This window comes from Odontomachus brunneus, unplaced genomic scaffold, assembly GCF_010583005.1.
Source record: "Odontomachus brunneus isolate Ranch 3 - 2012 unplaced genomic scaffold, Obru_v1 Obru_scaffold_074, whole genome shotgun sequence".
Taxonomy (NCBI): domain Eukaryota; kingdom Metazoa; phylum Arthropoda; class Insecta; order Hymenoptera; family Formicidae; genus Odontomachus; species Odontomachus brunneus.
Window position 1 is genome coordinate 760847 of NW_022639524.1, and position 12240 is coordinate 773086.

The following is a 12240-nucleotide window of genomic DNA, read 5'->3' on the forward strand; positions in this document are numbered from 1 at the left end:
TCTCTCTCTCTCTCTCTCTCTCTCTCTCTCTCTCTCTCTCTCCTCTCCTCTCTCCCCCTTCTTCTCTCTCTCTCACTCACTTCTCTGCATGCCACGTTGGTAAAATTAGCCATGTTTTCGTTAGCGCTTACATTTATGCAGGATTGATTTTCAACAGTGGACGCGCTTTCCCAGAAAGCACGCCGGGAAAATAAGGAATTTGTGGCGTGGGGAAAGCTATTTCGGATGCGTAGGTGCGAATTTGTCTAACTCTCGATCGTTCTCGATTCCGCAGAGCAATTGTTGGACGCTAGTCTGGACGCGAGTTTCGGCGAGAATTGCAACGCGAACGAACCGCCGAAAGCGCACGAGAATGGCACCGACATCCTCCAGGAGGGCACCTTCAGTCCGTTCAGCGGTAGCCTCGAGGACCTCGTCAACACCTTCGACGAGAAGATCACGTCCTGCTTCCGCGATTACGGCACCGACGTCGAGTCGTTGGCACCGGTGCAGGTGCGAACGCAAGAGGAGATCATGAACGAGTGCCAGTGAGTGCCAATTCCTGTATCTTCTTTCTATCTTTCACCTTATTTCACTTCCACTTTCTTGACGGGAGAACACTCCTTTCGGTCTTACAAAGAAAGAAAGAAAGAAAATGTTTTATCAGCCTATATTGAAAAAAGAAAACAAATAGCTATCAAGTCACAAATAAAATATTTCATTTTTTATACTTATACAATTTTTTATAATTCCACGTAAGTAGGAATAACTCAATGAATTTGGAGAAATCGTAGGAAAATGTTCCTTCTCTCTTATAATTTAAAATAATGTTTGGTCACTTCAGATCTAGTTTGTTAAAATTAAAGCAAAGGTACCGATTCTTGGACACATACCTAATAACGTATTCTTATTACGTATTTGGTTTTTAAATACGAATATTTCAACTTTTAACATAGAATACATTTGCATATTTAATACTTGTACATATGTTTTATGTTGAAAATTTAAATATTTTCATCTAAATATTATATTTAAAGACTAAAACAAAAAAAGCTAGATACATGTCCGAGATTAGGTTCATGTCCGAGCACACTTAACTTAATTGGACTAATCGTGTTGAATGTGTCAACGCGATATTCCCCAACTATGCAATTGAGTCATCGCGTCTGATGTGTCTCCTAATATCTCTCGCACGTTTCACGCATGTATATATCAAGTCAAACAAGCGTCTATTAACAGAAATTAATATTATCAGTTCCAATAAGTTCGCCATGACGTCGGTCGATCGTCGAGAAATATATTCGTGTGCCCAGTACTTATCTGATTGCCGCAATTACCCCGCAATTATTAATCCCGCTGCGAAGTGGCAGCCTTGCTATATGGTTTTCGGCTCGCGCGCAACTACAACGACGTGTACCGGTTACCATCGCGCGGCGCATACCGGTTTCCCCGCGTATCGAAAGATAAATCACTATGCGTTCTGGCGACGGGCACGCTCGGCCTGAAGATTGCCGGGTAACCGCGAAGCTGCACAAAATCGCGGTTTACGGTTTTGCCGATCCCGGGGCTCTCGGCCGCTCCACGGAGCCCGCCCGAAACTGGTAATTGCTCCCTCGCGGAAATAATCACTTATCGCATTTGTGCCGTTATACACCCGGCCCGTCGTAACCCGCGTAATATGTAATCCGCGCACAATAACGGGCAGCAGAGTTCAGAAGTGCTTTTCGAAATTTGCGGTCTACGAGTAATCTATCGCGTTTCGATTACTGACCCGACGTTTCTCTCTCTCCCTCCCTCTCTCTCTCTCTCTCGCTCTCGTTCTCTCGTTCTCTCTCTTTCTCTCCCGCACCTCTCTTCCGCCGACGCCCGTCAGCGGTTTCACCTACTGCTCCGTTTAGTGCAGCGTCGAGGAGCGCGCGATGCAACCTGATTAAGGTTTCGAGCTATGCTAGAGCTATGTTGGCGACCACTACGAGCGAGCAATCGCAGGGCTCTCTCGTTACCAGCTCAAATCGAAGAATTTTCGGAACCGGCTCACTGAGAAGAGAAACTCGCGCGTTCGTGCCGCGTGAATTCGTTGCGCGCAGTCGAGAATCTTATCACGCACTTGACCATCGTGTCCAATCTCGCGGTCAAATTCCTCTTAATAACGCTTAATGACCGAGTCCTTTCGCGCACGAATTGCTCTTAATAATGCTTGAGAAGCGTGTCTTCTCGTCTATACACAGCTAATTGCATGATTCGACCGTTTCATGCTCGTAGAATAGAATAGACGTTAGCATCGACGGGGACTGTTGGAGCGAGTCGAGACCGGCGTCACCGATCTGTCTCTCGCGTGTCGGAGCGATATTTAAGCAAGGAGCAGAGTAATAACAAAAATGGAGTTTCTTCTTTTGTACACGCAAGCGACTCGATGGCAGCGATCGCGGTATCGATTCTCCGGGTGAAGAAGTGTGTCGGCACAGCCTAGGTGCCTCTCTCTCTATACGCGATGTTTACGGCACGCTTTGCAGCTTTCTCCTCGAAGCGGCCACAGCGTCGCTGCTCGGCGCTGCGGGAGGAACGAAAAGTGCGTCTTAATTGCAGGATCCGTGCGTTGACGCTTTGTTTTGTACGGCCCAATTGTCATCGAGGTCAATTGGTGTCGATTGATGACAGATCCTTCGTTCCTGCATCATTTTGCATCCGCGAAATATTAGTCGCCTGCAAGACGCACGAGATGTTAGCACAAACGAGTCACGAACGAGTTACGGATTTCGAGAAAAGGAAAGGAAACCGGATTAGAAAAGTATCAAATGTTTAGAGAACGGCTGTCTTTCGTTTTAATTTTTTTTTTATTTTATGATATTTTAGGACTTCAGATTCAGATCCGTATTAATAGTTGTTACTTGAAACTTGCCTTAGATAAGGTACTCAAATTTGAACTTAGGTCCGTATTGATAGTTATTATATTTGAAATCATGATTATAGATTATAGATATGAAGATCGCATAGATCATGTAATTTAAATATAAAACTTATATAGTTCTAAATCTGAGTATCTTGCATGAGACAATTTTCAGGTGACAACTGTTAATATTTAATGTTAGACGTGAATTTTTCAGCTGAATCACGATTATAAATGCAATGTCACATATATTATGTGATTCGAATAAAAATCAAATCCAGCTCTAAATTCTGATTTTAGTATCATGGAGACAAGTTTCAAGCGACGACTATTAATATATGGGTCTTAGTGTCGCGAAATGTAAAAAAGAACTAAGCACATTCATTTTTTTAGAATTTTAGTAACGATTCTTCTAGGTTATAACTTAATCTTCTATTTTATATATTAACATTAATGTGATGTAATCCGACAACAGCTTGTACTTAATCCCGGCCTTCTTCTACATTTCCGGCTGTCCTTTCTTCTTTATTCTTCGGCTGTGCCGTGGCATGCACGGAGCTCACGTATCTCCTAACAAGGCACGACGAGATCTTCCACAGCAACCTTGCCACGGTCATTTCTTTCGCGTGAAATCTGCTGACGCACGTATAAGCATGGTTCACGTAAGCTGAACGCATGAAACATAACATTTATGCAGCGGCGATCTCCAGGCGATTAGCGACACTCAGAGAGACAGAAGTCGAAGATCTTCGGCGCGAAGGAGATCCCAATACAAAAGGCACGTGTCTCGCGGCTCCGGAACAATTTTACGGATTTTTGACGATTGACGATCAAAAGGGTTGAGAAGGTTCACACGCCACGGACAACCGTGACAAATATTTTCGTCGCAGGGTGTAAATGACAGTCGCAACGCGTTCACGAGGCAAGGTTGCGCGCGTCCTAATGAGCGTGAGCGAGCAGGTGAAACTCAACGAAGCGCGAAATTGTCTCATCTTCTGCGCGCAGCCACGCACAGAGCCGTTAAATTCATATCGGGGCCCCACCGTCCGCCGCTATGCAGACACACTACGCGGTTTTCGATCGGTTCGTTGATTTTCTCCGCACCCTTCGAAGGTGCGCGTTGTCCCTGTTGCTGCGAGCCGTTTCGCTGGACTTTTCAGAGCTGATAAGGACAAGTCATCAGTGTTGCGCCGTAGATTTCAAAATTACGCGAATTGCTTACCTATTATCTACGTGATCAATACACGGCCCTTTTTTATGTAGAATTGTAAATTATACACAAAAAAGATGTATTTAAATTATGAAGCAGTTACCGTTATCTGCCCGGATATTAATTATAAGTGCACTGTTTAAATAAAAAGATAAATTGCATGAAGTTTTTATTTCATTATGTGACAGATTTGACTCTGAAAAAATAAAGAATGTAACCTCAGAGAATTCTGTGAAGTCTAACTTGTTTAAGAAACAACGTTTATAAATTTATCAGGATTCTAAAAGTTAGATAAAAATGTAAACTTTCCTTAGTTAATTTTAAAGCAATTAAGTTAATTTTAGTTAATTTTTTAGCAAGCTATACGTTCTTTAAACGACATTCATAGATTGTTCATTGTTTACATACATAAGTACGTGAATAAACTATGACACTTTATAGATCCAGCTCGATTTCCCAAAATAATTACGTGTTCTATTAAGAAGTATAATATTACAAACATGTGATTTTAAGTAGGAAAACCCAAAGTTTTTTCATTGTTTTTTTCTGATCTTCAGTTTATGTTAGGATGGAATAAAAACGTGTTGATTCTTCAAATAATTTTATTATTCATCAAAAATATTCAAAATGGTTTAAAAATATTATATTCTTTGATATTTTATCTTATTAAAACGATAGTTAGCATATAAATAAAATTCCTTGTTTGATACGATAAAAGTATACTGACACTACCAATTGAAAGAAAGCGCGAGTTCTCATAGTTTTTGTTTCCTAGACCGAGACCCCACACTTGAGACAAAAATGGAATTCCCTATTGATATCGTAAAGAGATAACCAATTTTTAGACAAACTCCGGAATTCTAATCAGGATAGAATCTATGATAATGTTGGGAGAATCTTTGGAATTTTCTGTGCGAGTTAAGGCTCCTAATCTCTCGCATGTCTATTTTTTTTTTTTTTAATAACGTCAGAAGCGAGAAAATGCATGCTAAAAATTTTTGCGAAATACGTTGAAATAAAAATATATATCCATAAAGTAACAATCGATTAGACAAATTTGTAAGATATTCTGTGCACTCCCCTTTTGCTCTAACAATAATCAATAATTTATTGTAAATTAACGTACATTGTAATTAACGTAAATTGTATTGATACAATTCACAGAGTTGCTACAGACCTGGAAAACCGGGAAAAGTCATGGAATTTAAATTTGTCATGGTAAACTAGGATATGTCAGGGAAAAATATGAGATAACCTGAAATTTTGGCCTTTCCTTAAAATTCTTTAAAATTAAGGTAATCCTGCCTGGGTTATAAGAGAAGAATATATGATCTCTAGACACTTACTAAATCTAGGGGATCACTATTTTATTAATATCAAGTTTTTTTTATTTTAACGTTAAAAATTTATAGATATAATATAGGAATTCAAATGTTATTTAAAAAATAAATAAAATTTTCTTAATTTATATTGAATATGTATACATCTATGCTACTCCATGCATCATAATGTGTGTGTGTTAACAAAATAATTAAAATTTATATTTTACTCAGCGTTTTCTTTCAATCATTCTTTTCCATCTCATAACTACATTCTTTTTTCCAATACTCATCATTTTTATTAGCCTAAATGTGCATTTCCAGGAATATATGTTAGGAATATTATGTTACTACACTAAATTTGTATTGCTTTTAATAATATAAGTTACTTTTTCTGTAATCCCTGTTCCTAAACGTTAAAATTGAAGATTCTATGTTGGTCATGGAAAATTCTCCATTGTCGTCTGGAAAACATGAAAAAATCAAGGAATTTCAAAATTGATTTTCTGTAGCAACCCTGATTCATCTTCTTAACCTATTTCTTTGCATTCAGGTTAATTTACAATAAATTATTGTAATTTGATTATTAGAGCAAAAGAGAAATGCACGGAATATCTTACAAATTTGTTTAATCGATTGCGAGTGTTACTTTATGGATATATATTTTTATTTCAACAAGAATTTTTAGCATGCATTTTCTCATTTCTGACGTCATTAAAAAGAGATAGACAACGCGAGAGGCTAGGAGCCTTAATTTACGCATAAACATCCTGGTCTTGGTTTTCACGTAGTGTAAGTTTTATCGACGCAATAACAGATCGCGTGATATTGTCTACGTTTGTCTGTTCATTTCGAAAAAGTGGTGGAAATCACTCAGCATGTATACTGCCTGAGACTTGATCGGTTCTTTCTTTTCCACCGAAAAGAGCGTTTCCTGCGAGTCGCGGCCCCTGCGATTCAAATGTGCCATCGATCGGCGGCGATGTGCGCGTGGTATTATTAAAGCGCACTCGGGGCGAGGGGGATGGCGGGTAGTATCCAAATGGAACGTCCTCTATTCCGGACTAATAAGGCCATCGACCCGCGATTGCGACAAAGCCGCCGTGGCGATGCGAATGCACGCGTTTGCAAAGCGCGCCTGCATTCCGCGGCAGCATCATGTGTGCATTATGCCGGCCCGTCGTCGCGATTCAACGCGCTTAAACGCAATTTCCACGTAATTTTGCAACTGTACTTTCTAACGTGAGGCTAAGCAACGTATTCAGGTAGCGTTGGTCGCCCCGGAAGCACTTCTTCGAGCCGAAAGTCAGCACGTCCATCTGCGATTTCGCTCTCGGGTGTCTGAACATCATGCGGAGAAATGATCGAATAAGTGATCGAATTCGACCTTGCAAATCATTCTTAGTCAGGATGCCTGGGATAACCTCGGAAGAAGCGTGAAAGAGAGAGAGCGAAGAAGAGTTAAGCCATTTGTCATGTTAAATTCTGAGATGCATTTGGCGACGGCTAGTCCTCTTATATGGTGTTTTGATGCCGTATGGCATGAAAATTTAATCTCTGTTTTGCTCCTACCTTCGTATCGAGCTACACCACCCTCCGAATAGCGGACAAACGTCAATATCGGCGCGCACGCGCCTCAGACAGCGACAACCACCTACGGTGCCCTCCTCAGGGGCGAATTTGTAGGGAAGCTATATGCGGAAGAAGCTGTATATTTATTTTAAATAAATATACAGAAGCAATATCGCGACACGTTCCACCATTAGGCCAAAAGTCGGTGATTTTTTATTTCTCAAATTTATTAAGAAACAAAATTTCTTGCGATCCCTTTTTATTTATCCATTCATCCACGAGAAAATTTGGTTTCCTGATAGAAAGAGGAATTCTCGCGAAAATTCGTACATTTCGTACACGTCGAGTTCTGCGAAACGCCCTCGATGCGGACAATGTGCGCGCTAGAGATGAAGGCACTTCGCACTAATCAGAAACTCAAGTGGACTGAGTTGACCTCGATTTGTTAACCCACGACATCAAACGGTCGATCAATGCGTCGGCTCTTTCTAATACTCGTCACGATGTTTTTCTATTTCCGCAAATGCAGTCACGTTTGCAATATTCAGGTAGGTCAAGGAAATCGGCTTCGACTGCATAGTTTTCAGTCACATTATCTAGTCCAGATGCACGGAGGGAATACTATTTCTTTTTTTTTTTTTTTTATATATATAAATTCAGTTCAATTTTACTGTATATTTTTAGTAGTCTAGGAGAGTGGACTGTCAGTAAGGTCCAATCTTGCTGAGTGGAGTATGGTAAATTTCACCAGAAATCTACACGGAGAAAAATAATTTTGTTCTTTTAGCAAAATCGTCATTGCTACTGTATATTCGTAGTAACATCAAAAAAATTTATTTGGTTATTGACATAACTAATTTTACAAATTATTCGTTATCAGAGCAGAAGTAATTTCGTTGCCAGGATAGAAAAAATTTGTTGAGTGTATTTGTCCTAAGAATCACGGTAATTTATTGTTGATGCAAAATAATGTATCCTTAGCAAATTTATTTGCTATCGGAGCAAAACTGCAACTGCTTACATAAATCCATCATGGTTCTTATAGCAAAATAATTTGTTGATTCAGCAAATTATATAGCAAATAGTGATTAGTACTCTTAGCAAATCTTTTTTCTATCCATATGATAACGAAAAGATTTTGCTAGACCAACAGAAAATTTGCTGGGCCAGAAAATTATTTTTCTTCGTGTAGCAGATTTCGCTAGAAACGTAGCAAGCGTTTTAATAGCACATTTCAGTTCCTAAAATGTAAGTGGCACATACAAAATAAAATGATAGTGTGAGTTCTGCCGCAAAATGTCGATCCTTGGTCACAAAATCCTACAGTACTTTTTACCACAAAATTCTCTGTCCGTGTACTACGCTGTTCGGATTCCGCGTCAAAGATATGCACGACGTGAAATCGCTTCTTATTTAGGACGAAGACTCGTGAGAAATTCATCGGTCGTCGATTTATCGATCGCGAGTAGAGAATTAGAACGGAGTCGCGCGAGGGAAAATTCGTAAAAGCGGCTAATTAGAGATTGTTACGTCGGCCCGCCCAGAACGTTACGCCGCAGATTCGAGAGTTTTGCGCGACTCCCACGGTACATTGTTCGCAAATTCGCGACGCGAGAGATGCCCTCGTTCGGGCTCCTCTCCAGGCGTTCCCGTGAAAAATCGCACTTCCTCCCGAGCACGCCACCGCGCCGTTGGCCGGCGTTTTATTTGCTCAGGATTAAACGGCTTATCTATGCAGCGCGTACATGTACGCTCGTAACACAGGAAACGCCCACAGCTTCAATGATTCATGCGGCGTCCCAGAAAACACGAAGTCTCCGTGGATCGTCTCCCTCTCGCTCTCTTTGTCTGTGTCCTCATCGGCTGTGTACGGAATGTGTCCTAAATGTGTCCCAAATACCGCGCGTGTGTCTCCACGACGCGCTTGCAAACGGCGGCCCGAAATCGCGGGACGCGCTATACGTCGCAATTTAATAATACCGCCACATTATATCATTCCCCCGAGAACATCTGCACTTATTGATCGCGCATTAAGCGTCACGCTCTTGCAATACCACGTAAAACCATGTCCTTCGTGCTAAAATTATCTGACATCTCTATCACTCCCCGGTTAATAAGCCTTTAAAGGGCCGACAAATGTTACGACATCTACATGTATGCACATTGTCACACATACATTTTTGCCGGGAAAAGGAACAGGGAAAGGCCGTCATGATCCTACGAACGGTGTTGAATCACTCATTAATAGCGTAAGAGAAAGAACGCGGATGATACAAGAAAGCAACGTCGTAGATTTCAAGATAAGGTCTATGTGAATTTTTTGCATATTTTCTTACGTAACGTAACGTAACACGATCATTTTTCATGTAGCCAATGTAAATTATGTAGAATATTGCAAATTATATCAAAATATACGAAAAAGAGTAATTAAATTATAAGACAATTACTAAATCTATTTTGGATATTAATTATAAATGTGACGTTTAAAGGAGATAACAATTGGCATGAAATTCTTATTTCATTATGTGACTAGTAGATTTAATTATGTATAGATAAGAATGTAACCAGAGAATTCTATGGGCTCTCTAAGAGTAGAGTCTATTGCTTAGAGAGCCAACGTTTATAAATTTACCATTATCATATATATTATTATATATTTATCATTCTAAAGATTGAATAAAAATGTAAACTTTTCTCAATTAATTTTTCAACAAGCTACACGTTCTTTGAACAACATATATAGATTACTCATTGTCTACACATGACGTCTCATACATAGTTTACATTGTCTACATGTAGATACAGAGTACCATAATTTGCGTAAACGTCCAACCTTGTCAGAATGTAAATCATGACATAAGAATTGAGACGAGTTGGTTTCCTTGACAGACGGAAATGAGTCACGTGAAGATACGCGTCTGTTTACGCGTGCATATTCTCAAGAAAAACGATGTGCCGTGTAAGCGACTAATATAGATGAAAACAAAACGTGTAACTCTCAGTAGGCGTCTTGAGCTTATATTAATAGTCGTTACTTGAACTAACTTGTTCCACATGAGATATTCAAATCTGAATTTAGAGTTGGATTTCGAGTCTTTTATTTGAATCATATGAAATATATGATGTAATATTTGTAATCACGATTAAGTTGAAAAACTTACATCTGATTCTAAGTTCAAATCTGAGTATCTCATCTGAGACGAGTTTCAAATAACTTGCTAGAAGGTCTAAGATCCTCGTATGAATAGTCGTCACTAAAAATTTGTATCACAGATATTCAGATTGTAATTTAGAGCTGAATCTGAATTTTTTAGTTGAATCGTATGATATACGTGACACTATATTTGTAATCATGATTTAACTGAAAAGTTTACTTTTCATCCTAAATTTAAATCTAAGCATCTCACCTGAGGAAAATTTCAAGTAACGATAATTAATACAGGCTTTAGAATGTTTTAAATATCAGCGCGTTACTGCGAAGTACGTCCCCAGACAACGTAATATCTAAAATCGGAACATATGACGTCTTAAAGATCATCTTTAAGACGATTTACGTATAAATGTCTTAAAGATTATCTTTAAGACGTCTTATGTCCCGATTTTAGACATTATGTTGTCTAGATCTCTGCATTTCGCGAGAGAAAAAGCTAGTATCACTGATATCTGATATGAAATTTCCTTGCAGGATGTGGTGGACCATTACCGGGACTTTCGGGAATATATTGCCCATCGACTGGAGCAAATCCTACGCGAGGAAGATGCATATGCCTGCTTTAAATTTGAACGAAGCGCCCGCTTCGACGGAGAGGTGAATATACGGTTTCGATATCGCTCGCACGCGTTCGATTACTTTCGTCAAAGATTTACTTTGCAGCGCGGTCGAGAATATTGCTACGCAGAAATAAGTTCATCCGCAATATCAAGAAGAAATATTAATTGTATACACATAGCTCCAGATCGCTCTCGACATGAAATTATTATAATTCACAAAAAATGTTTGTAACGATCGCTCTCTCTCAAGTTTCCTTTACTTCTAATGAATTGATCGCATGTTCTTTGCATAACACGTCCGTTTTGGACGTTGAGCAGCGTTAGCGTGCTTAAATTCAATTTAGCTTTTGTTCTGTTCGCTGTAGACCCGAGCTAGAGGATTTAAGTAGCGAAGATGAGGCAGTTGCAACAGATTTGGACATGCATGCTTTAATCTTATCCAGCAGTACCGATACTCATAGCCCAGAGGAACCGCTGAAGACCGCCGAGGAGGTTCTACGTGAGATAGATGACATAATGCAGGTAATCATGATAAATTATCCTTGTCGGCGCGTTAACGATTTAACAAGCGACTTATGATCTTGCGTCTTTCTATCGTCGCAGGAGAGTCCATCGATGGAGAGATCGCCGGATTCAGATGGTTCTTTATTGGACAGCGACGAGGCGTTGGAAAGAAGCAGAGAAGTGCTCGGATCACCACTCCAAGAGAAAAGTATGCTTTAAAATTCGAGTCTTCGATCTACTCGACGGAGTCTATGAGTCCATATTGTAGAAAACAAAAACGAAAATCAGATCATTAAACGTTCGACGTGTTTTCAGAATTAAAGCAACTCACCTCCAGTCAGTTGACAGAACTCCTCGGGGAAATGGAGAACTTGGTTGGAGCATTGAGCGAAACTCTGATCGCCGAGCTAGCGCTTAGAGATGAATTGGAGTACGAGAAGGAACTGAAGAATCAGTTTATCTCTTTACTGTTGGCTGTGCAAAACCGACGTAGGCAGCATCACGTCACAAAGAAGAGGAATCAAATGCAGAATGGTACTAGTCCGTTGCCACAGCATAGGTCTTTGCAGGAGCCGAAGGTAAAGTAACACCGATGTGACGAATTGCGCGTTTACGTGATACATTTTAAGCGATATCAACCAATGAAAATTGCTCTACAAGTTAAAAACAAAGAAGAGACGATAGAATTTTTATCTTGCAGTACCTGACAACTGTTATCCCATATCACACGGACAGCGGTCCGCCAAACAATCAAGCCTTGCAAGTACTTATCAAAAGTAAGTATTAGTCAACATAAACTACCGTTGTGTACATATGTGTGCTTAAGGCTCCTGGGGAATCGCATCATCCATCTCTTTTTAATGACGTCAGAAGCGAGAAAACGCATGCTAAAAATTCCTGCAAAATACGTCGAGATAAACAGATATATCCACAAAACGACATTTGCGATCGATTAAGTACACCTCTAAAATACTCCGTACACTTTCCTTTTGTTCTAA

At 39.8% G+C, this 12240-nt stretch overlaps 1 protein-coding gene across 2 annotated transcripts in view; it reads left to right on the forward strand.

Annotated features, from left to right (window-relative positions):
* Positions 1-12240, forward strand: part of LOC116847170 (fasciculation and elongation protein zeta-2) — a 21820-nt gene that overhangs the window by 2359 nt on the left and 7221 nt on the right. Inside the window, exons 2-7 of one of the 2 annotated variants that reach the window (XM_032821890.1) lie at positions 275-527; positions 10653-10775; positions 11185-11260; positions 11342-11450; positions 11558-11820; positions 11943-12018. In XM_032821890.1, coding sequence (XP_032677781.1) covers positions 275-527; positions 10653-10775; positions 11185-11260; positions 11342-11450; positions 11558-11820; positions 11943-12018 — 900 coding nt within the window. Of the gene's footprint in view, positions 1-274; positions 528-10652; positions 10776-11103; positions 11261-11341; positions 11451-11557; positions 11821-11942; positions 12019-12240 lie in introns of both variants that reach the window. The other variant, XM_032821889.1, reaches the window with a different exon arrangement.